The 26,453-nt window shown below is 43.8% G+C and overlaps 1 protein-coding gene across 1 annotated transcript in view; it reads right to left on the bottom strand.

Annotated features, from left to right (window-relative positions):
- LOC139387090 (tensin-3-like) overlaps nucleotides 1-26,453 on the bottom strand; it is a 68,160-nt gene that overhangs the window by 31,428 nt on the left and 10,279 nt on the right. The window contains exons 2-13 of the mRNA XM_071133090.1: nucleotides 24,276-24,446; nucleotides 23,776-23,826; nucleotides 23,321-23,443; nucleotides 21,596-21,660; nucleotides 19,671-19,754; nucleotides 18,828-18,940; nucleotides 15,361-15,421; nucleotides 13,970-14,045; nucleotides 13,626-13,755; nucleotides 13,343-13,408; nucleotides 12,598-12,699; nucleotides 953-2,233 (exon numbers count right to left, since the gene is read on the bottom strand). Of these exons, the coding sequence (XP_070989191.1) occupies nucleotides 953-2,233; nucleotides 12,598-12,699; nucleotides 13,343-13,408; nucleotides 13,626-13,755; nucleotides 13,970-14,045; nucleotides 15,361-15,421; nucleotides 18,828-18,940; nucleotides 19,671-19,754; nucleotides 21,596-21,660; nucleotides 23,321-23,443; nucleotides 23,776-23,826; nucleotides 24,276-24,425 (2,302 nt within the window). The 5' untranslated portion in view covers nucleotides 24,426-24,446. The remainder of the gene's footprint in view (nucleotides 1-952; nucleotides 2,234-12,597; nucleotides 12,700-13,342; nucleotides 13,409-13,625; nucleotides 13,756-13,969; nucleotides 14,046-15,360; nucleotides 15,422-18,827; nucleotides 18,941-19,670; nucleotides 19,755-21,595; nucleotides 21,661-23,320; nucleotides 23,444-23,775; nucleotides 23,827-24,275; nucleotides 24,447-26,453) is intronic.

Raw genomic sequence — 26,453 nt, 5'->3', positions numbered from 1 at the left:
GAGGTTGCGTTACATTTCCACCACCACCGCTATCATTACCACCAGTACTATTATTGAATCACCATTATCGTTTATTTCGTTGTGTCTCAAATCACACTCTATATGGCAATATTTTTCGTCAATTGGACGACGCTTTGCGGAGATTTGCAACACCAACAAACATGGAAGAGAGTGAATGTGACACAGAGCACGGAGACACGGAGCTCGTACCTAAAAGAGGGGCAACTTCGGACGCATGGACGTGGTTTGGGTATAAAATTCTGACACGAACCAGGAAACCGTTCACTGCAAAATATGCCGCAGACCAGTGCCGACAACAAGCTCAAACACCACTAACATATTTTACCACCTACACAAGAATAATGTGAAACAGTACAGAGAGAGTCTACGGATGAGACCCACAAAAAGTACAGTCAAGTGCTCAAAACAAACCCACGACTCAGACGTTGCAAGAGGCTTTTCCTGCGGCACACCATATGGCAAAGAATCAGGAAGATGGAAGGAGATAACAGCTGCCGTTACAACTTACATCTGAAAAGACAAGGCCCTAATTTACACGGTCGTGAAACAGGGTTTCACTCGACCCAAGTTACCAAATTCAAATTGATATGTGACACATATTAATGCCACAATAACATGCAAAACAGGCAAGGCCCCCAAAAATATATATATATATATTTTAGGCCTATATTTATTTTGTTTGCAACTATATTTGAAGTGTTTTCTATTTAACTTTTTAGATTTTATACATTCATATTTTATATTTTGAAACATGCTTATTTAATCAATTGAATTTACAGAAAATGTGCTATATCGTAATATGTATCGTTATCGAGATATGAAATGACCTTTATCGGGATATGAGATTTTGGCCATATCGCCCATCCCTAACCACCACCATTCATATCACCACACCACCACCACCACACCCAGAGCTTGCTGTCTGTCTTACCTGACTGCTGTGTGCTTTGCAGTGGGGCTGTACTGTTATCCATGAGTCTGTGACTGACTCCATTGGGGCAGCCTGTTGAGGTGGCGGTGGTGGTGGTGGTGGCAGAGCCATTCACGTGCATCCCTGTACCTCCGTTCCTCTTGACCGAGCTGGAGTGTGTGGGGACCGGCATGAACGTGGGGTCCAGGTCCATAATCAACTGGTTGAGCTGGTCGATGGAGTTATCAATGTCCACGGTCAAAGAGTTGAACTCCTCGTCTCGCTTGTTCTTGTTGACGACCGCAGGAGACTGCTCAGTGTGATTTTGTGGCAGGGCCATCACCGTTCTCTGGACAGCAGTGTCCATCCTCAGCACGGAGCTTTGTTGTGGCACTGTAGAGGCTGGTGGTTTGGGTGGGCTTCCCTCCTGCTGCTTGTTGTCCCCTGGGTACCTCTCCCTTTCCTCACCCTCCTCGGCCTGCAGGTAGGCATATTGATGGGCTGCTACCATCTGCTGCTGGCGCACCCAGGTGTGTGTGGAGTAGCTGCCCTGCAGGTAGACCTGCTGCTTGGGCATGGGAACAGTGCTGGCTGGGGTGGAGGCAGAGATCGAAGCACTCCTTTGGCCCAGACAGCCCCTCCGGGCCTCAGCATAGGCCCTCTCATACTCCTCCATGGCTGCAGGGGCTGGGTGGTGGTGCTGGGGCTGGTGGTGAGGCTGGTGCTGGAGCTCCTCTCCCCCGGGGCTGCCAAAGCCATCCGACAGCAGGGAATTCTGGCTGCTCTTGTGGCAGGACGATGACAGGGTTCCCAGGCTGTCCACACTGTGCAGGTCGTGACCCGACAGGAGGACCAGGTCATCCAGGATGTCCGTTTCCCTCTCCCTGGGGGGCCGCGGGTCTCCGACGACATGCACCTGGACTTGGACCAGTCTCTGGAAGGCCACCCCTCCTGGCCCTCCACCTCCGCACTCAGACATCTCCTCAAGCTCTCGGGAGGGTTCCTCCAGGCCGAACCCACTCAGCAGGCGCTTCAGCTGAGCCTTTTCCTGGCGGCTGGGACCCTGCTGGGACCTGGTGCTGGTGGTGATGGGAACTGGGGGTCGGTCGGTCCAGAGGGAGGTGCTGGACAGGCCTGAGTCACTGCTGGCTGAGAGGGCGTGGTCGCTGTGGTCGGGGCTGCTGGTGATCGATGTGGCTCGGTGGGCTCCACGGCCCAGGGTCATGCTGGTGGATCCTCCCCCATTAGCGCTCCTCTTGGACAGGGCTGCTTTGTCCTGGGCCAGGCCCTGAGAGCGAGGCACTGGAACGACAAGAGATGGAGCGTCTTCAAACGGTCAGCTGGTATGGAGACACACACAGACATGACCACACATGGACACACACACATACAGGTGGATGACCACAAAGACGCTCACATGACCAAAAAGACGATCACGTTCTCACATACACAAATAAGTTATTACATTCACAATCACATGGAATGAACAACAAGTACAGCTCGCTGATAAAAACAAACAGGGATACACAAACTCACACCCTTTGACACACAAACATTCAAATGAACACACACATTAACTCAAAAGTATGCCACATTTCCAGAGCTGGTGGACAATGATTAGGCTACAGGTTGTAAGAACAACAAAGCAAGGGAATTATCAGCACTTCAACTGCACAGGACAAGAGTGTTCTCCTAGACAACAGTGCAGCACAGAATAGTTTCCCCTCAATCTCAAACCAAAACAACACAAACTAATCACAAAATCTAACCATTCTGATTAAATAAAACCACAAAAGTATCACCAACCAACAATGATTTAGGCTAGAGTTGATCCCACTCCAAGAACTCCCAAGTTCTAACCATCAGCCACATTATTTTGCGAATGAAAAAAAACACCTATAACTCTCATTCGTACATTGTGCTGTACGGTGTTCCTCATGTTCAGGTTATATAACTAACTGGTGATGAAAGCCAAGAAGCCACCCATCTGTCTCTCTGTGTGCTGATATAGCAGAGACAAAGTGGTGTTTAGTCCCCAGTCAGTCAGTCACAGTGTTTGATCTCTGCATTCCTCACTGTGGGGTGATTTACCAACCCGTCCCCACTACCCTTTGACCCTCCAACATATGTCTAAACAGCCCAGTTAAACCCTGGGCAGAAAAATACAACCACAGTCAGAGATCAAAGCAGCACAGTCAAATCCATCGCTCTTGCTCATTCCTCGAATAGATTACTGAAGAGAAAATGAAAGAGTTCTAGCTAGCTAACAAGACAAGCAACCGGTGCTTACAGAATGCAGCTCAATGCATTAGACATATTCCATGTGCAAGCGAAGGCTGTGTTGAAGTCGTGGGTAAAAGCACCATTCCACAATCAGTGTCACTCTCCTCTAGCTCAACAAAGGAGAGTTAGCAACATGACCCTGGTGCCTCTGTCTCAATCTGGTGGGTTAAGTACTTTCCTTTCAGTCAAGCCAATAGGGCTGTTGTAGGATCTGAATACCAGACACGCATGATAAAAGAGATACCCTCCTCCTCTACCCTGCCTTATGCTGGTTTACCCCTACACACATACACATACACACACACACAGACACACACACACACACAAACACACGCACACACACACACACACACACACACACAAACACACGCACACACACACACACACACACGCACACGCACACACACAAGCACACACATAGGGTTCTCTTGAACTCACATCCGGCTCTCTACAGCAAGTCTCAGGCCTCCTCAGCAGGCTACATTCCAGGTCAGAACAGAACTCCTAGGAGAATTCCAACAGATCCCTCTACAACATTACAACGCAAAGGTAGTAACAATTCTGAAGACAGATGTCTCCCTCCTCTCTCTCGCTCTCTCCCTCTGGTGCCTCAGTATGTTACCCTCCCACTTCCCCCCCCCCCCCCCCCTCTTCCTCTTCCCTCAAGGCCCCCCTTCTTCTTCAAAATAGAATGCAGACACAGCTCTTACCTTCTCCTTCACCGGCTGCAGGTAAATAAGTGCACGCAGTAGACAACTACCATCTCCCGCATAATAAAATTGAGAAATAGAGGAAAGATATGGAGAGCAGGAGGTGATAAATAAGGACTGTGAAGTTTAGCAAACAGATAGTAGGCTCCCACACACACATACTGGTCCTGCTAGCAGCGAGAAGGAAGGTGAGAGTATTTGCACTCCACACAGGGGGGACCTTGAGGAATGTAAACAAGTGGGGAGGGGCCATGGGGTGAGGGAGGGGCCATGGGGTGGGGGCGGGTTCGGTGCTGAGCTGTAACCCGAACTCGAGCCTGGCTGCATCAGGGGACTACCCTGCCGGGAGGGAGGACGAGGGTATGAGAGAGCGAGAGAGAGACCAAATTAGAGACCCATATTTCCCTCAGATTACACAGATTCACAAAGATTTTGAAAATAAACTCAATTTTGATAAACTCCCATATCTACTGGGTGAAATACAACTGTGTGCCATCACAGCAGCAAGATTTGTAACTTGTTGCCACAAGAAAAGGGCAACCAGTGAAGAACCAACACCATTGTAAATACAACCCATATTTACGTTTATTTATTTTCCCTTTTGTACTTTACTATTTGCACATCGTTACAACATTGTATATAGACATAATATGACATTTGAAATGTCTTTATTCTTTTGGAACTTCTGTGAGTGTAATGTTTACTGTAAATTGTTATTATTTATTTCACTTTTGTTTATTATCTATTTCCTCTTGCTTTGGCAATGTTAACATATGTTTCCCAGGCCAATAAAGCCCTTGAATTGAATTGAGTTGAATTGAGAAAGAGAGAGAGAGAAGCAGAGAGGATCTGAGGATTGAAAACAACATTTCTTCTCCTCTCCTCCTTCCCGCTTTCTTTCACACTGTAGAGAGAGACTTCATTAGAGCAAGCCTGCCTTCTAGTTGGGCCCTCTGCTGGTTTTTTGAAACCTGCCCAGATAGCCAGGTTGTTTTTCTCTCGCTCTGGTGTATTATGAAATTACATGTCTGCCATCCGTGCTGCGTACAACACAGCGTGGAAACAGATGTGCCCTCGCCTCAATTATGGGGTTCAACAATTGTTTCTACTGTTTTTGTCTATCGTAAAACACACACTGTCATGGCTGAGGTTCATGGGTGGTTAATCAAGTATGGTCCCATCTGGTGGTCTTCATCTTTGACCCATTTCATCTATCCTAGACCTTCAAGTTTCAAGTTTTTATTCTCACTTGCACTAGTACAGTGAAATGCCTTTATTTCTTGCTAAAAAGAGCACCCGGCTAACTAGCTAGCGATTTCGCATTGGTTACACCTACCTACCTTTTGACCTCCTCCTTTTCCGCAGCAACCAGTGATCCAAGTCAACAGCATCGATGTAACAGTATAGCTTCCATCCCTCTCATCGCCCCTACCTGGGCTCGAACCAGGGACCCTTTGCTCACATCAACAACTGCCTCCCACGAAGCATCGTTACCCATCGCTCCACAAAAGCCGCAGCCTTTGCTGAGCAATGGGAACCACTACTTCAAGGCCTCAGGGCAAGTGAAGTCACCGTTTGAAACGCTATTAGCGCGCACCCCGCTAACTAGCTAGCCATTTCACATCGGTTACACGTGCGTGGTGCTTGTTACGTGTGTGTGAGCAAATTATGTGTGCGTGTGTGTAAACGGGTGGGGTGGGGAGGAATGGAGGCATTGATCAAACAACTTTTGGATAGAAATTGTACATTTTCTTAGGTTATTATGGTGTTATAAAACACTTCACACTCAACAAGCATTAGGGCAAATGGGAATGTAGCTGCAAAACTGTTGCTCTGAAGCCAACTATTCTTAACCCCCAGAGGGACTGTTGTTGCTACACCTTTGAAATTACCCTACTCTTACTCTGCTCCATTCACATGACTGTTATTACCATCTGCCATCCCTCCTCCACCTCTCCTACTGTATGACAGGCCTGTGAGTCATGAAGCTTAATGACCATCATCATCCTCATTTCTATCCCTCCTGGCCAGGCCCTGGCCTAGCTGTCGTTAAAGGGAAGGTTGCACAATATATTTCCACAAAATGAACAACGCAGATGGATTCAATTCCATCTAAACAGTCTTTAAGCAACAGTGTATAAGAAAAATATGTTATGCACTTCTATTTTTGAATTACATTTGAATTACATTGACAGTCAATACCAACAGTCAATTGCGGCTTTGATGTCAAGAAGGGAACGGCCTGATGGTAGCGGGAGTGCACTACAACCACTGTTTACCGGCATGCATGTTTGTCCGAAATGTGAGAAGTTTGACCGCTTTGTGAGGAGGGGAACCCCTGGTGCTTCGGTCATTTTGATGGCTACCAACAGTGGAAGAGTGGATTCACCATGAAGTTGAGGCTAAAAACCGGTTCTGAGCTCACAGTCAATGTAGGCTTCAAGTCCACTGACACCACCGGTGCTACTGCAGCATAACGGCTGGTGACTTCAATGATTGATGTGAATCAGGTAAGTACAGTTGAAGTCGGAAGTTTACATACACTTAGGTTGGAGTCATTAACCAGTTGCATCTCTAGGGGCGCTATTTCATTTTTGGATAAAAAACGTTCCCGTTTTAAGCGCGATATTTTGTCACGAAAAGATGCTCGACTATGCATACTACAGTTTTGAAAGAAAACACTCTGAAGTTTCAGAATCTGCAAAGATTTTGTCTGTAAGTGCCCCAGAACTCATTCTACAGGCGAAACCAAGATGATACGTCAAAGAGGAAATGAGCAGAATTTCTGAAGCTCTGTTTTCTAATGTCTCCTTATATGGCTGTGAATGCGACAGGAATAAGCTTAGACCTTCTGCCGTTTCCCCAAGATGTCGGCAGCATTGTGACGTATTTGTAGGCATATCATTGGAAGATTGACCATAAGAGACTACATTTTCCAAGTGTCCGCCTGGTGTCCTGCGTCGAAACTGGTGCGCAAAGCCATGTGCAAGTATTTTTCCATTTGATTGAGAGGAGAAACCATGCTTCCACGAACGATATATCATCGAAGAGATATGTGAAAAACACCTTGAGGATTGATTCTAAACAACGTTTGCCATGTTTTCAGTCGATATTATGGAGTTAATTTGGAAACAAGTTCGCGTTTTGAGGACTGAATTTTCGGGTTTTTTTGGTAGCCAAATGTGATGCACAAAACGGAGCTATTTCTAATACACAAAGAATCTTTTTGGAAAAACTGAGCATCTGCTATCTAACTGAGAGTCTCCTCATTGAAAACATCAGAAGTTCTTCAAAGGTAAATTATTTTATTTGAAGGCTTTTATGTTTTTGTTGAAATGTTGCGTGCTGGATGCTAACGCTAATGCTAACGCTAAATGCTACGCTAGCTAGCTACTTTTACACAAATGATTGTTTTCCTATGGTTGAGAAGCATATTTTGAAAATCTGAGATGACAGTGTTGTTTACAAAAGGCTAAGCTTGAGAGATGGCATATTTATTTCATTTCATTTGCGATTTTCATGAATAGTTAACGTTGCGTTATGGTAATGAGCTTGAGTCTGTATTCACGATCCCGGATCCGGGATGGGGAGATCAGAAAGGTTAAAACTCGTTTTTCAACCACTCCACAAATTTCTTGTTAACTAACTATAGTTTTGGCAAGTCGGTTAGGACATCTACTTTGTGCATGACACAAGTTATTTTTCCAACAATTGTTTACAGGCAGATTATTTCACTAATAATTCACTGTATTACAATTCCAGTGGGTCAGAAGTTTACATACACTAAGTTGACTGTGCTTTTAAACTGCTTGGAAAATTTCAGAAAATGATGTCATGTCTTTAGAAGCCTCTGAGAGGCTAATTGACATCATTTGAGTCAATTGGAGGTGTACCTGTGGATGTATTTCAAGGCCTACCTTCGAACTCAGTGCCTGTTTGCTTGACATCATGGGAAAATCAAAAGAAATCAGTCAAGACCTCATAAAAAAAATTATAAACCTCCACAAGTCTGTTTCATCCTTGGGAGCAATTTCCAAACGCCTGAAGGTACCACGTTCATCTGTACAAACAATAGTACACAAGTAGGGACCACGCAGTCATCATACCGCTCAGGAAGGAGAAGCATTCTGTCTCGTAGAGATGAATGTACTTTGGTGCGAAAAGTGCAAATCAATCCCAGAACAACAGCAAAGGACCTTACGGGTACAAAAGTATCTATATCCATAGTAAAATGAGTTCTATATCGACATAACCTGAAAGTCCGCTCAGCAAGGAAGAAGTCACTGCTCCAAAACCGCCATAAAAAAAGCCAGATTATGGTTTGCAACTGCACATGGGGACAAAGATCATACTTTTTGGAGAAAAGTAGAACTGTTTGGCCATAATGACCATTGTTATGTGGATATATTATGTTATATATTATGGATACATTATGTGGATATATTGAAGCAAAATCTCAAGACATTACTCAGGATGTTAAGGAGTGGCCATCACAAAGCCCTGACCTCAAGCCTATAGTAAATGTGTGGGCAGAACTGAAAAAGCGTGCACGAGCAAGGAGGCCTACAAACCTGACTCAGTTACACCAGCTCTGTCAGGAGGAATGGGCCAAAATCCACCCAACTTATTGTGGGAAGCTTGTGGAAGGCTACCTGAAACGTTTGACCCAAGTTAAACAATTTAAAGGCAATGCTACCAAATACTAATTGAGTGTATGTAAACTTCTGACCCACTGGGAATGTGATTAAATAGATAAAAGCTGAAATAAATAATTCTCTATACTATTATTCTGACATTTCACATTCTTAAAATAAAGTGGTTATCCTAACTGGATTTCTACTAGGATTAAATGTCAGAAATTGTGAAAAACTGAGTTCAAATATATTTGACTAAGGTGTATGTAAACTTCCGACCTCAACTATAGGTACTAAAGTGCCCAAAGAGTTTTGTCGTTATATTGCTAGTAGATTATGAAAAACCAAGACTATATACAATGCATTCGGAAAGCATTCAGACCCCTTACCTTTTTCCAGATTTCGTTACGTTACAGCATTTTGTTACATTACAGCCTTATGGACATGATTTGGAAAGGCACACACCTGTCTGTATAAGGTCTCACAGTTGACAGTGCATGTCAGAGCAAAAACCAAGCCATGAGGTTGAAGGAACTCAGAGACAGGATTGTGGGCACAGATATGGGGAAGGGTACCAAAAAAAGGGGAAGGGTACCAAGAAAACAGTGGACTCCATCATTTTTAAATGGAAGAAGTTTGGAACCACGACGACTCTTCCTAGAGCTAGCCACCCGGCCAAACTGAGCAATCGGGGGAGAAGGGCCTTGGTCAGGGTGACCAAGAACCCTGACCAAGAACCCAATGGTCACTCTGACAGAGCTCCAGAGTTCCTCTGTGGAGATGGGAGAACCTTCCAGATGGACAACCCTCTCTGCAGCACTCCACCATGATTGGTGGAGTGCTGCAGAGAGGGTTGTCCATCTGGAAGGTTCTCCCATCTCCACAGAGGAACTCTGGAGCTCTTTATGGTAGAGTGGCCAGACGGAAGCTACTCTACAGTAAAAGGCACATGACAGCCTGCTTGGAGTTTGGCAAAAGGCACCTAAAGGAATCTCAGACCATGAGAAACAAGATTCTCTGGCTGAAAGATTGAACGCTTTGGCCTGAATGCCAAGCGTCACGTCTGGAGGGCACCTGGCGCCATCTTTACGGTGAAGCATGGTGGTGGCAGCATCACGCTGTGGGGATTTTTTTCGGAGGCAGAGACTGCAAGATTAGTCAGGATCGATGGAAAGATGAACGGAGCAAAGTACAGAGATCCTTGATGAAAACCTGCTCCAGAGCATTCAGGACCTCAGACTGGGGTGAAGGTTCATCTTCCAACAGGACAATGACCCTAAACACACAGCCAATACAACGCAGGAGTGGCTTCGGGACAAGTCTCTGAATCCCCTTGAGTGGCCCAGCCAGAGCCCGGACTTGAACCCGATCAAACATCTCTGGATAGACCTGAAAACAGCTGTCCAGCAATGCTCCCCCCATCCAACCTGACAGAGCTTGAGAGGATCTGCAGAGAATAATGGGAAAACAACAATAGTAGGACTCTGCATGATGTGGGTCTTTACCGTCTTATGTGGACAGTTTCGCCCTGCTAGTGCTCCTCTTTATGTCACATTTCTGAAATATTTTCTTACATAACTTCAGTCAAATTCTGATAAAATATAAATTTCTCCCAAATTGCAAATGTAAAGTGATATGTCGTATTGGGACATTTAGTTGGAAGGATGAAGCAAATCAGAATGTTTAATGGCAAATTAATTCTGCAATCTTCCCTTTAAGGCCCAGTTTGAGGCCCAGCCAGACAGCCCTCAGCTAAAACATTCCTCATTAATCCAGCTGGCTTGTTAAATGGCTCTACTCTGACTCACTGACTCACTGACTCACTCACCGGGAGCTAGAGGCAGAAACAGAGTTGAGAGAGATGGGAGCCCTCAGTAGTGGAGAAGTCTACTGTGGTCTAGGCATTATCTGTGAATAGGCTCAAAGGCGGTTGTTGACACACCTGGTAATGATTACAGGGACATCCCCTGATTCATGTACACGGGAAGTGAGTTTCTAAAAAACAAAACAAACACTGGCTGGATTTGTTTCTGTTGATGGAGAGGACATTTACCCAGGAAAGAGTAGTTCAGTTTCCAGTAAGTTGTGTGAGGTAAAGTATTGTGTAAAAGAAAATCCTGGAAAGAAAATCCTGGTAAAGAAATCTAATTGATTGATACAATAACAACAGCTATATCAATAAGGATTTGTTTCTAAAGGACCTATTCTTATATCCCTCTTAAAGATCATTCCACCATGGTATACTAGAAGATCAACCCAAATTTCAAATAGATTAGATTTAAAAAGCCATTGAAGTAAATGATGTTGCCTTTCCACATACATAACACTGAGGTGGTAAGCAGTCTTTAAAATGGCAAGAGTACTTCCTCCTTCCCTTAACCCACTGATTGTCAGCTAGTCAGAGGGACACTGGGAGCTGCCAATGGACTGGTAAGTAGCTGCTGAATTCCTGTAGAGCTCCCAGTCTTTCCTCTCCAATCTAGAGTTTACATGAGAAAACAAGGCCGTAAATATTCCACAGGAATGCCTCAAAGCAACACTTTTATTTTTTGTTTAGGCTGTTGTTGTATGCCTTTAATTAATATTTTAATTAAAAAAATGTGCTCTTTCATTACGCGCCCAGAGACTCTTGATCTAACACTTCAAACATAAAAGTTGTGTAGTTGAGTTAAAAAAAGCAATATAACAAATTGTCTTTATCATTAAATGGCTTCTATGGGTGTTATATATAAATGCTTATTGTATAACGGGCCTGGGTGGATTCATGGTTTAATGCCACCATATCGCTCTATTCTGGGAGGTTGTTGTGAATTCCGCGGTTGAGAAGAGAGATCTGGCAGAGCAGCAACCACCACAGCAAGGAGGGGACGCCCTGACTGTGTGTGTGTGTGTGTGTGTGTGTGTGTGTGTGTGTGTGTGTGTGTGTGTGTGTGTGTGTGTGTGTGTGTGTGTGTGAGAGAGAGCACACCCGCGCCTGCGTGAGTGGGTTGGTTGAAGCATGCCTATTAATTTGATACAACAACAACAACAGAATTCTCTGGGGAACTACCCGTTCTCTCTATGACCCCTGGCTTGCTGTATGCCCTATGGTAGCAGCACTATTCTGTCGCTAGCAAATAACAACCCAAAAGACCTACTGAAACATCTCACTAGAATTTTCCTAACCCTAAACCAAGCTGAGATTGACATTGCCATTCTTAGCAGTATGAGAATCTCTGTGCCTTCGGTTCATCAAAAGGATATGCTATCCTTCATATCCTCTGTTCGCCATAGTAAATAAAGAATATTTCCATACAACTTGCCCTGGTGCAAATCTTTCTTATGAGCAATGGGTCCCACTGCCACATAAACCAGGCCAGTGACGACTGACTGTGTGTGTGTTAATGTAATCACGCTGTGGTCCCTATATGATACAGTACAGAATGAGGTGGGCCAACCAGAGCATAGGACTATGAATCTGTCAAGCTCTGCAGTACTGTTTACAGGGTTGCTGAGAGATCTGTTTCACTGGAAAAAATATTGCAGTTATCACCTCCCACTGGGCACGGACTGGTTGAATCAACATTGATGGCATGTAATTTCAAATAAATTATGTTGAACCAATGTGGAATAGATGCTGAATTGACATCTGTGCCCAGTGGGTTGGCTCTCTAAGGAATGATCCATTTGTTAATTTATAAAAAATAAGCACTGACTGAACCAGATGCGTTTTGATTGGTTTTACCTGGGTGTACCTGTGTTGGTAAAACTGGAGCTTGGTTAAGGAGTTGTTCCTGACAGGGACAGCCTACATGTGGCCCAGATATTTTACTGGTCAGAAAAAACACCCTAGTAATGGCACAGTGGACAATGTAAGCAGATAAATTCCTCATAAAACTCATAAAACTGACATGCTATACTACTGACCCAGATATGGCTTGGTAACTGGATGAACTTGTTTGTTAATTATGGTGGATCATATGATAGTAAGTTAGAGTGATTGTAAGCTTTATCTTCCACACTGTAATGAGGAGAAATAAGTCAGAGTGACTGCTGTTACCTTCCCCGTCATTGATGTTCTGGTAGGAGTCCCACCGTGTCAGAGGGTCGGCTGTGTTGTAGTCCACACTGACGTCTGCCCCGTTCTGCCAGCGCTCTGCACCTAGACCAATCAAAACCAAGGATTCACTCTGAGATGCTCTTATATGGTTCTTATATGGTCCAATCAACCGCAAGGGATCAGTGGGGCAATCTTCTAGGTTTAAACTTTTGAGGAACACTGTTGGAAATAAGCCTTTTGTGTTTCTTTCCTAGAAGTGATTTGTGGCCGGAGTGTTTTCATCTTCCAACTGAGAGGTGAAGGAATGTTACTTTTTACTAGTTGTGTAGACCACACATGCTCGGACACATGCATGAGCTCACACACGCACGCACGCACGCACGCACGCACGCACACACACACACACACACACACACACACACACACACACACACACACACACACACACACACACACACACACACACACACACACACACACACACACACACACACACACACACACACTCCCTACACACCCTCCTGTGGGGCTGGGAGGCAGGGCATGCCATGCTCTTTTACCTATCTGTCAGTACACACTTCACACTACATTTCCCCTCTACAGAATTCCACATCCTCATCTCGGCAGGGGGAAGAGGGGGAAGGAGGGGGGATCGAGGGGGAAGCTAGGTGGTGAAAGCACCATGTGTCTGGAGGTTTTCAAACCCTCCTGCTTTTCTAACTGGGTTAAGGAGTTAGAAAAATACCTGGGATCTTCTCCGGGCCCTCGGAGAACACCAGCTCTACTTTCCCGTAATCAGGAAATCTAGGTTCTGCAGAGTCAACACAAAGGAATGCCGTGAGTGTGGCTGCGTTGTAACGCAACGGAAAGATGAATGATGCTGCATATGTGTTTTTTATAAAGGAAAATGAAGTCCAGCAAAGACATTCTCTAGGCCTTTCCAGGTGTGTGTGTGTGTGTGTGTGTGTGTGTGTGTGTGTGTGTGTGTGTGTGTGTGTGTGTGTGTGTGTGTGTGTGTGTGTGTGTACCTTTATTGGCAGTCTCCATGTCCTCCTTCTCGAACATCAGGTTGTAGCCCTGCACTGCTCCCGTGTGGAACTGGAGCCGAAAGATCACCTCACGCTCCGAAGTGACATCACTCTTATGGTAACATTTCACCTGCAGAGACAGGGGGAGACAGGGTGTAACAGCAGTTTGTGTGGCTATTCATGTGACCTTTATCAAGTCAGTTGTTGGCATCTGCTATGTTTCTTACCATTTTAAATGTCTTCTGTTAATGTTATCTATCATGACTTCCCTATTTCTTTTTGTATGGTATACCCAATACATTCCAATACATATGTTATGTGATGCTATGAGAAGTTGGTCTTACCATTATGTCTCCCTTTAGCAGCTGAGCAGGTTCCAGACTGATGCATATCCTGTCTCTGTGTCCAGGCCCAATGTGACTGGGTAATAGAGACAAACAACCAATCAGAGAGAACATTCTATGACCAATCACTGACACTCACGGAAAGTGAATTAGAACAACAACCAATAATGCTTCAAAGAAAATGGTATACTTATTGTGAAACTAAATTGTAAAATGTGTGCTTACTAAACCCCTGAGGAGTAGGGGGTTTAAATGTGTGCTTACTAAACCACTGAGGAGTAGGGGGTTTAAATGTGGGCTTACTAGACCCCTGGGGAGTAAGGGGTTTAAATGTGTGCTTACTAAACCCCTGAGGAGTAGGGGATTTAAATGTGTGCTTACTAGACCCCGGAGGAGTAGGGGGTTTAAATGTGTGCTTACTAAACCCCTGAGGAGTAGGGGGTTTAAATGTGTGCTTACTAGATCCCGGAGGAGTAGGGGGTTTAAATGTGTGCTTACTAAACCCCTGAGGAGTAGGGGGTTTAAATGTGTGCTTACTAAACCCCTGAGGAGTAGGGGGTTTAAATGTGTGCTTACTAAACCCCTGAGGAGTAGGGGGTTTAAATGTGTGCTTACTAGACCCCTGGGGAGTAGGGGGTTTAAATGCGTGCTTACTAGACCCCTGAGGAGTAGGGGGTTTAAATGTGTGCTTACTAAACCCTGAGGAGTAGGGGGTTTAAATGTGTGCTTACTAGACCCCGGAGGAGTAGGGGCTTTAAATGTGTACTTACTAGACCTCTGAGGAGTAGGGGGTTTAAATGTGCTTACTAAACCCCTGAGGAGTAGGGGGTTTAAATGTGTGCTTACTAGACCCCGGAGGAGTAGGGGGTTTAAATGTGTGCTTACTAGACCCCTGAGGAGTAGGGGGTTTAAATGTGTGCTTACTAAACCCCTGAGGAGTAGGGGGTTTAAATGTGTGCTTACTAGACCCCGGAGGAGTAGGGGGTTTAAATGTGTGCTTACTAGACCCCTGAGGAGTATGGGGTTTAAATGTGTGCTTACTAAACCCCTGAGGAGTAGGGGGTTTAAATGTGTGCTTACTAAACCCCTGGGGAGTAGGGGGTTTAAATGTGTGCTTACTAAACCCCTGAGGAGTAGTGAGTTTAAATGTGTGCTTACTAAACCCCTGGGGAGTAGTGGGTTTAAATGTGTGCTTACTAGACCCCTGATGAGTAGGGGGTTTAAATGTGTGCTTACTAACCCCTGAGGAGTAGGGGGTTTAAATGTGTGCTTACTAAACCCCGGAGGAGTAGGGGGTTTAAATGTGTGCTTACTAAACCCCGGAGGAGTAGGGGGTTTAAATGTGTGCTTACTAAACCCCTGAGGAGTAGGGGGTTTAAATGTGTGCTTACTAGACCCCGGAGGAGTAGACAGCTTGCATTCCCTGGTACACTTTCAGATATGGGCGACACACTTGAAAAAAGAGAAAGAAAAGAGTGGAATTCAGCAGAAAGAACGGGGACCAAATGAACAAGTGTTATGATTAGGTTACCTTTTGAAATGGCATTGTATCAATGTACTGCATCATGAATTCATTAATGTTATGTTATACTGTATCATGTATTAATTCATGTTGGTATCAAGTGCCAGTTAGTCATAATTGCTTAGATGTATTGCTAATTAAATGGCATAAATCCTTTCCCTCAAGCTTCTTGTGGGCTGTTACAGAGAACGCACAGGAAATCTGACCTGACAATTTGCGACTTGACAAATTGTGTCAGTCTCTAAGATGCTACTAGGCATATCTCTATGTAAGCGTCACATGCGACATTGGCAGCCTCTCAAGCAACCTATAGGCATGTCACATGCAACATGTTCTGTATGTTTCCACTGTGGTCAACTGCTGTTCTAACAGAGGTTTGTACCAGTAGTTCCATCCAGTGCTTCATTTGTAAATTGAGCCGAGAGGGGGCTGACCTGGGTTGCTATTATAAATTAATATTTATGAACAAGTGAAATTAATATTTAATACATAAATTAATATTTATAATAAAGCATTGCATGCATATCATGGCTTTTGCGTGCTGGCATAGAGCAGTAGTGTAGAGGCGCTTGCAGAAAAGGGTGTGGGAGAAATATAGCCTTTTACATCATTTTACATAGTTTAAGATGACTGGAGACTTCAGCATAATCTTTTTAAATACCTCACAAATTGAGAATCTGAGATCAATAAAAACAACCTGGTCTTGAATCCATCAATAGCCCAGGCCTGTATGTGTGGAAACACACATATTGTACAATATGGGGAGAAAATTATAGTGTAAAACAGCTTTCCAGTTTCACTGACTCACCCAATGATGCGCAGCGTTACAAGCATTTCACTACACTCGCAATAACATCTGCTAACCATGTGTATGTGACCAGTAACATTTGATTTGATTTGGGCCGACCAACCAAGGCCGACCAACCAGTGCTCCCGCACATTGGCTAACCAGGCTATCTATCTTGTTGTGTCCCGCCCACCACCCACCACCCTCCAACCCCTCTTTTCCGCTGCTGCTACTCTCTGGTCATCATATATGCATAGTAAATTTAACCATATCTACATGTACATACAACCTCGGTCAGCCTGACTAACCGTGGTCTGTATGTAGCCTTGATACTTTTATAGCCTCGCTACTGTATGTAGCCTGTCTTTTTACTGTAGTTTTATTTCTTCACTTATCTATTGTTCACCTAATACCTTTTTTGCACTATTGGTTGGAGCCTGTAAGTCAGCATTTCACTGTAAGGTCTACACCTGTTGTATTCGGTGCACGTGACAAATAAACTTTGATTTGATTTGATTTTAGCTCACTCACCGCCGATGGCCGATGCGCTCATGCCAAAAGCCTATGTCTCTCTTGTTTTACTTTGTAAAACAATGCTGTTCGCTCAATAGGCCTATTTAAAAGTTGATCACATATCTGGTAGCCTACAGACAATACTCTTCTCTTTTCAGCAGAATCCATTTGCTTTCAAACCTGTGTTTTACCGCAATGTTTGGCTATTTGAAATATTGCAAAAAGCCTGTTTTGGCTGCGTGCTGTTCACTGACAGATTTGCTGCACGTTCCAGACTGTAGGCATGCCTTGTGATTGGGCTACACACAATCTGCAGCTAGGCTAAAAAAAAGCTGAAACGTTTTTGATCTGTGGCTAAATTATTGGTCTAATCCTGGTGTGGTATTCAGAATGATTTCATTTCTTTCTGAACAGACAGCAGTAATTCTATAACTTTGGCAAATGTATTTCAATTTATCAGGGGTGCTGCGTTACCTCCCGCACCCTTCCTCCAGCTACACTCAGAAAAAGGGTTCCAAAAGGGTTCTGCAGCCTTCCCCATAGGATAACCCTTTTGGTTCCAGGTAGAACTATTTTGGGTTCCATGTAGAACCCTCTGTGGAAAGGGTTCTACCTGGAACCAAAAGGATTATACTTGGAACAAAAAGGGGTTCTCCTATGGGGACAGCCGAAGAACCCTTTTTGGTACTATATAGCATATTTTTAGCTAAGAGTGTATGATTCTAAAGGAAATAAACAAAGTGCAACGCTGGAGAGATGAGAATTGCAGGCGCGTGTCTATCAGAGCAGAGAGAGGGAGAGATCACAGAAAGTGAATGTCATTCTAGTTCTGTGAGAGATACAGGTGTGCTTCTCTCTCACCACAGCAATGGTCTATACAGATTACAATGTTGCGCAAACCATAAACCCGGTTCGGCCCAACACCAATCAATTCTTAGAATATCAGGTACGTTTTCACATTACGTGTTACGTTTTTTAGGTGGCAGGAGAATTACAGAGAAGGCTAATTGAAATAACTCTGATTGATTTTATTATAATTTTTCACATTGCAAACAGTGACAATTTTTTTTCATGCCAAGAGAGGAACTGACCCTGGCAAATGGGTTTCGGAACAAAAAGGTCAAAATTTGAGAGGTGCCAGATCCTGTTCCGTCAGTATCCGGCTCAAATTAGGTCACTGGTTCCATCTCAGGGAAGTCTTTGTTGTTGATTTGAAATGTGTAAAAAAAAAAACATTTGTTTATGTAAAAAAAAAATGGGCGTGGATTCCCTTACTACAGACCATAAAGAAGTTATTCTGTGGTGCGTATTTACATATGTGCATGTGCACGTATACATGTGTGCTTCAGTCCGTGTGAAAGGAGAGGTTCATTTAGCATGCAAGATCTCTGAGAATCCCACTTCTATCTAGATAGCCTCATAGGGATTTTATTGGTAGTTATTTGTCAGACTTTTAGCTTCTGCAGATGTAGGATTTTAATTTGAGCCAGTTTGCCACAGCAGGAAAATAATCCTGCAGCAACAGGAAATGTTAATTATTATGTGGATTATAATGAATGGACATTTTTGTAGGGGTTAATACATTTTTTGAAAGGGAAAATCATGTCTATAATGTCAAAGTAAAAACAACAAACTTCAGAAGCCGTTTTAAAACTCAGATATACTACATGTTTCGAATGTCCTGGTTTTTTATTTATTTTTTTTTTATTTTTTTTTTTACCTTTATTTAACCAGGCAAGTCAGTTAAGAACAAATTCTTATTTTCAATGACGGCCTAGGAACAGTGGGTTGTTCAGGGGCAGAACGACAGATTTGTACCTTGTCGGCTCGGGGGTTTGAACTTGCAACCTTCCGGTTACTAGTCCAACGCTCTAACCACTAGGCTACCCTGCCGCCCCGAATGTCCTGCTTTGTAGGAACGTTTTCTACAACATAGTGATCAAATTAAGATCCTACATCTGTATTGACTGAGTGGAATATTTGCATTTGTATCTCCTAGTTGGCCAATAGGTGAACAAAAGAGTGTTTTCAGTTACCTCCTGCAGGGTTGAAGTTGGGTATCCCATGAAGAATGATGCAATGCAGGAACAGTGGAGAAGCATTCATTTTCATCGACCCACTCAGGAGACTGTTCAGGATCCAAACATACCTGGCATGAAAGAATAGAAGAGATATAGTAATCCACACAATAGCTAGCTAGATGATCCTCACTAACTAAACCCCTTTGCATATAGGTTACAGTGGACAACAACAGATCACTTACAACCCTGACATCAATGGATAAGTCCATCCATGACAATTGCAACCCAGTTACTGAAGTACACATGGGAAAAGGACCGCTCTGAGATGCATTGAGCCTGTGTGTTTGTGATGGGAATATTCTTTATGAGGCGCCCACAGCATGACTGAGTCACAGGGAATCAGTGTGATGCAGCAGGATTAGATTGCACCAGGTCACCACAGGATCCCATTCTGTTTCAATTACACACAATGGAGCGACTATCACAGGCCCTTTTCAATGGTAATGGACAAATAAGACAAAGACATGCAATAGGTTTTCTATTGGTCTTGGTGGGACTGGGACCTGAACTTGCCCTAACATGGGCAGAAAGGGGTGTGTATAGACCTGTGTGTGTGTGTGTGTGTGTGTGTGTGTGTGTGTGTGTGTGTGTGTGTGTGTGTGTGTGTGTGTGTGTGTGTGTGTGTGTGTGTGTGTGTGTGTGTGCGTGTGCGTGTGTGTGTGTAAAGGGATAGGGAGGAATGGAGGCATATGAAGGAGGGTGTGGGGAAACACCTTTACCTCACCATCCATATCACACAATGAGCATTTCCTCAGTACTAGAGAGTAGATGAATATTGTGCCTGAGAAGAGGCCATACCTTTTCTGAGAAGGTGTCATCAATGCTGAGACCTTGTCATCATAGTACTTCCTCATTGCAAAGCGGTCCAAGGCCTGATCAGCACTATGTGAGACAGACACAGACATGGTTTAGGCTTAAACACTGACTTACCCTCCTCCTGTTTAGGCTTAAACACTGACTTACTCTACTGTTTAGGCTTAAGCACTGACAGGGTAAACACTCCTGACAATGATGGTAAGTAAGCTTTAGTTAAGACCTTTAGTTTTAAAAAAGGGAACAGTGAACTAAACTGAACTGAGCGTAAGTCGTCAGCCTATACCAGAGACCCTCCTGGCTGACAGAGTGGAGGTACTCACACTGTAAACAAATATTGGCACTTATTCAATACATATTCTGTTTCTCTCTGACACGCACTCATGTACACGAACACACACATGTGCACACACACAAATGTGAGCATGCACACACTGACAGCGATGAAGAGAGAAAGTAACCAGACAGGAAGACAATCCAGAGTAAACAAAAAGGAGAGGAGGAGAGGAGAGGAGAAAGAGGTCAGAGTGTGTACCCAGTTACTGCTGTACCAACCGGCGCTGGAGGCTTTTCACTAGAGGTCTCTCTCTCTGTCTTTTTTTCTCTTCCTCATCTGTCTCTCCATCTCTCTCCCTCTCCCACCATATATCTCCCTCTAAATCTCCCTGCCTCTCTCTGCCTCTCTCTCCCTCTCCCACCATATATCTCCCTCTAAATCTCCCTGCCTTTCTCTGCCTCTCTCTCCCTCTCCCACCATATATCTCCCTCTAAATCTCCCTGCCTCTCTCTGCCTCTCTCTCCCTCTCCCACCATATATCTCCCTCTAAATCCCCCTGCCTTTCTCTGCCTCTCTCTCCCTCTCCCACCATATATCTCCCTCTAAATCTCCCTGCCTTTCTCTGCCTCTCTCTCCCTCTCCCACCATATATCTCCCTCTAAATCTCCCTGCCTCTCTCTGCCTCTCTCTCCCTCTCCCACCATATATCTCCCTCTAAATCTCCCTGTCTTTCTCTGCCTCTCTCTCCCTCTCCCTCACTTTCTTTCCTTCCCTCACCGTCCTCACTCTTTTTCTGTTCTGCTCTCTCTCTCCCCTTCCCTCTTTATCAGTCTCTCTCTCCCCTCTCCAGCCAGGCCTGGGCCAATGTGTACCCATTTCACAAGGGGGCTGTTTGCACAAAGGATCTCCATAAGACACACACATACACACACAAACACACACAGCACTTCCCTTCACCTTATGAACCACTTTCTCGCTAAATGTTTGCAGACGGTTCTTGACTTTAGGGATTAGCTGAGTTGCAGCTGCTCTGGATATCCTTTCAGAGTGTAAATGACTTTCATCTTTGTTTGTGTAACTTTATCCACTTAGAGGAACTGCATGTGCTTGAGGGGAAATTATTTTCTACTCAAGTGCCTTACTGAAACTCATATTTAATTGCTAAATTAATTTCCAGGTCCATTCAGAGAAAATTACATTGACCTTTGTGATAAACGTCCGTTTCTGTCATAAGCTGACTGTCATGACTGTCTAGTATTGTCCATGTTGATTTAGAGTGTGTAATTCTGTAAGCGTGACTCATGACTTGTGGCTTGCCTTTGATCCCACAACCATAAGTATTGATTGTTTGACTCACGTTCTGAATGACTGTGGAATTCAGTGAAAGGGCTGAGTGGACCAGTAGTGGTCAGACAGTGAAATATATTATCTTTGTTTCTAGGCCTATATTTATCTGAGACATTTGGTTGGAGTTGACAAGGAGTTTGGACCCAAACATTCAATCAGTGCTACTCACTCTCTCCTGAGGTCAGATATTTTGGTTAGAGTGAAGTCATATTTCACAATGCTAAACCTCAGTAAATGAAAATATTGATAAAAAGCTACATGAGATGCCATTTTTTGCAGCAGTTACCTGGCAGATATGTCAGTGAAAATCACAAACGATGAGATGACCACTCCAATTCTGCTTTTCCCACCCTGAAATACAAGACAAGAGACAAGATGTCAATTTAATTCATATTTGTGTGCCAATACTTAGGCATAATCATTTGCAACAGTAACAGGTAGTGTTATTAGATTATAAATAAACAATACATATTTTTTTTAACTCCCCAGAACCATTACCATGACCCCACTCGCCAACCGGCAGTACCTTCTGCTGAATTCTCCCTGTGTTGGAATGGTGTGGGCATACCCCAACTATAGAATGGTGTGGGCATACCCCAACTATAGAATGGTGTGGGCATACCCCAACTATAGAATGGTGTGGGCATACCCCAACTATAGAATGGTGTGGGAATACCCCAACTATAGAATGGTGTGGGCATACCCCAACTATAGAATGGTGTGGGCAAACCCCAACTATAGAATGGTGTGGGCATACCCAAACTATAGAATGGAGTGGGCATACCCCAACTATAGAATGGTGTGGGCATACCCCAACTATAGAATGGTGTGGGCATACCCCAACTATAGAATGGTGTGGGCATACCCCAACTATAGAATGGTGTGGGAATACCCCAACTATAGAATGGTGTGGGCATACCCCAACTATAGAATGGTGTGGGCATACCCCAACTATAGAATGGTGTGGGCATACCCAAACTATAGAATGGAGTGGGCATACCCCAACTATAGAATGGTGTGGGCATACCCCAACTATAGAATGGTGTGGGCATACCCCAACTATAGAATGATGTGGGCATACCCCAACTATAGAATGGAGTGGGCATACCCCAACTATAGAATGGTGTGGGCATACCCCAACTATAGAATGGTGTGGGCATACCCCAACTATAGAATGGTGTGGGCATACCCCAACTATAGAATGGTGTGGGCATACCCCAACTATAGAATGGTGTGGGCATACCCCAACTATAGAATGGAGTGGGCATACCCCAACTATAGAATGGAGTGGGCATACCCCAACTATAGAATGGTGTGGGCATACCCCAACTATAGAATGGTGTGGGCATACCCCAACTATAGAATGGTGTGGGCATACCCCAACTATAGAATGGTGTGGGCATACCCCAACTATAGAATGATGTGGGCATACCCCAACTATAGAATGGAGTGGGCATACCCCAACTATAGAATGGTGTGGGCATACCCCAACTATAGAATGGTGTGGGCATACCCCAACTATAGAATGGTGTGGGCATACCCCAACTATAGAATGGTGTGGGCATACCCCAACTATAGAATGGAGTGGGCATACCCCAACTATAGAATGGTGTGGGCATACCCCAACTATAGAATGATGTGGGCATACCCCAACTATAGAATGGTGTGGGCATACCCCAACTATAGAATGGTGTGGGCGTATACCGGTCATTAAAAATATTAATGCGAGTTCACAGCTGATTGTACATGCTTGCTATTTCCTCAGCAGCAGGAGGAAATAGCAAAACATTTGGAAATGGTCTGTTTGATCAGTGTTTTTGCTTTGACCACAAATAGTATTAGACAAGTCAACAACATTATTTGGGTATGAGTTAACAGAATTTTTAAAAAGTTAGATTTTTTACTGGACAGTGACTTTATATGATAAGGTGAGACAAGTGATCTTTGGCCAGAAGAAAATAACTGAGAGATGATGAGAGGGTGATGACAGAGTGATGAGGATGCTGCTCACCCTGCAGTGTATGACCACCACGTGCAGAGGGTCAGCATTGAGCCAGCCTTCCATGGCCTTACAAATTGTACAGATCTTATCCAGAGGAGGGGCATGCAGGTCAGGCCAGCCCGTGTCCAGAGTCTGCAAACACAAGGTAAGTCACACACACTCTGTTATAGATAGTTCTAATCAATAAAACCTCTATACAACCTAAACAATCTATTTAGCACGCACTGAGTCTCTAGAAATCCTAGAGACAGCCTTTCTAAATCCTAGGGTTATCTCGTTAGACAGTTGTTCAAACATATACGGTTGAGATCCATGTTGCCACTTATATCCATTGATTTAGCTATAGCAAATACAGCCGAGTCATTCTGCAGCTTGTTGATACCTGTATCTCTTCAGCACCTCGTGTCTTGCCCTATGTTTTGTTTATGTTGCACATTTGGAAAAAGACAGTATGGTTGCTTTACCTTAGGGTTCATTTTAGAGAGATCATGTCTCTTCTCCGACAGGTTGATAATCTAGAAAGAAAAAAGATATGTATGCATGAATACATACATTTATGTTGCAATTTTATTATATGCCTTTTATAACTATCTTATTAAAAAGTAACTGTTTCAACCGTTTTCACTTCCTCTTTCCTATATGAACTAAAGAAAGCTTCACAGCACTCCACACTAAATGGTTGAGCTGAGGTTAAAGTAGGCTCTTGTCCTGTCAACATCACTTCTCTAGAAACCACAAAATGTGCCAATGAGACAATGACATAGGGTGAATAACAGTCACACTTTAAACCAAATAAACAAAGCAAACTTTAGATAAACTTTAATGATCTCACTCTGATAGAAATCTGATGTCTGCCACAAGATGTCAGATAAGACAGAAAGGACTAGGTATCTCAATAGTCTATGCACTACAAGTGAGATGAAGAATGGTGTGAGACACATGCACGAGAGTAATGTTAACTGACCAGGTAGTTATCTGCGTGCTTGGACTTGAGCATCCGTGTGACATCCTTCAGGTTGTGGAGGTAGATCTCTTCTGAGCATGTCCGAGGGAAGGACACGGCAATGATGCGCTCAGTCACGTAGGTCAGGTCAAGTTCGTATCCCTCATCCATTCTTACATCTGGGTCTTCTTCCTGTTGGGAGGGAGGGAAGGAGAGAGAGAGAGAGAGAGAGAGAGAGAGAGAGAGATGCCTCAGGGCCTGCAACACACTTTCCTCTGCCCATTGACAGGATGCATGTTTTCACTCTAGTCAATGTTTGATGAGCAAAGTCCTTGGTGTCAGCCATTGTGCTCTGCCACCCCACTGATACCTTTACAATAGGAACACAGGCCTACTGTAGATTGTATGACAAAGGAGGACGTATGTTTACATTTAACTGTCTGTCTGCACAGGTGCCACACTGACTGCCATTATGCCTCATGATAGGTTACTGCAGATGATGATGAAACACTATTTCCACTTCTATGTTCACTTTAGTTGTATTCCTAATTTCCATTTACTCCATGGAAAAAGTAACTGCTTTTGAATATGAAAACAAGGAAATAGTCACCAACTGATCATTCTCAAGTTCGCACAGTAAAAACAAGACAGACAGCAACAATGAAACAACAAAAAAACATGAAAACTCCGTTGTCTTCCAGTTTAAACCAGTCGTGTGCTGTGTAGTCCTGAAATATGGCTTGTTCCTGTGACCTCATGGTCATGAACTTCCTGTGTAGCTGCTGGGGAGAGAGAAAGAGAGCGGGAGAGAGAGGCTTCCCCCACTCATCCACACATCTCTTATCTATCCATCTGTGATCTGTGTCAGGGCCTGTGACCCAGCCTAGTGCTCTGTCTTTCCTGTCAGCTGGGAAATAGGGAAGTGATTCTTTAAACAACAGGCAGGCAGTTAACTGGCGCCCCTACGAAGATAAGTAACAACGAGAATCAAAGTAAGGAATCAAACAGAAAGACATTTCATAAATTCACAACACACTCAGATCAGTATTGATTTCACGTTAGTTACCACAGAGGGATAGCTTTGGCATGGCTGAGTAGAGCTAGAATTACGAAACAACAAAACTCTCAATATCTACGTGTCAGTCTATTGCATGCCTGACCTCTATCTAATCTAGACCAACAGGATGACCACAAATAGTCAGCTTGGAATGTATTTCTGCTCCCACCCTAACACCACACACTCCCAACGACAAAGGGATTGAATCGAAATGTCGTGTTTCAGTCCGGTCACCTGATTGTTTGTTGTGATTAACAGTGAAAAGGTCTGAATGTGCCAGTTACAGTTTTTTACAATCACTTTGGCACTGTTATCGGAACCTTGATGTCATTTTTCAAAACTCTAGACACAAACGCACAACCAATGATCAAAATGCACATTTTTCAAAGCTTTAACACTCTTTCTAATTGCTTGGATACAATACACATAAAGCTAAGATCACTTGTTCATTGAACTTAAATCACCTGCTCAAAATGACACAACTTAACATCAAAGTATTATCATTTCAAAATGCATTTCATTATAATGATCTAACTATCAATTGATACAACTGCTCAAAATGATAAGGTACTGTTGCGTTACTCTTAATGCATAGTTTTACGGAAACTGACAAATGATATTCCATGTTTAGATCATGAAGGTTTCAGGATAACGAGATCCATTGACACCAATTACCGTGGAACATGAACCAATTGTACTACATTATCTATGGATGTAATATTTCATCATCATTCTTTATCAGACACTGTTTCTATGGTCAAGTGTACCACTTTTCCAGACCATATTTTCATATTTGACATTACTGTACACTCACCGGCCACTTTATTAGGTACACCTATCTAGTACTTTTGCCTCCACAACAGCCTGAATTATTCACGGTATTGTACGTTAAGAGATGCCCTTCTGCACACCACTGTTTTAAACAGCTGTTATTTGAGCGTTTGTGGCCTTTCTGTTAGCTTGAATGAGTCTGGACATTTTCTTCTGACCTCATTCATGAACAAGGTGGTTTTGCCCAAAGAACTGCCGCTCACTGAATGTGTTTTGTTTATCGCACCGTTCTCTCTAAACTCTAGAGACTGTAGTGCATAAAAATCCCAGGAAGGCAGCTGTTTCTGATATGCTGGAATCACCATGTGTGG

This window comes from Oncorhynchus clarkii, chromosome 28 (genome assembly GCF_045791955.1).
Source record: "Oncorhynchus clarkii lewisi isolate Uvic-CL-2024 chromosome 28, UVic_Ocla_1.0, whole genome shotgun sequence".
NCBI lineage: Eukaryota > Metazoa > Chordata > Actinopteri > Salmoniformes > Salmonidae > Oncorhynchus > Oncorhynchus clarkii.
The sequence above is the reverse complement of the archived record's forward strand: the minus strand, read 5'-3'. Positions and strand labels throughout refer to the sequence as shown.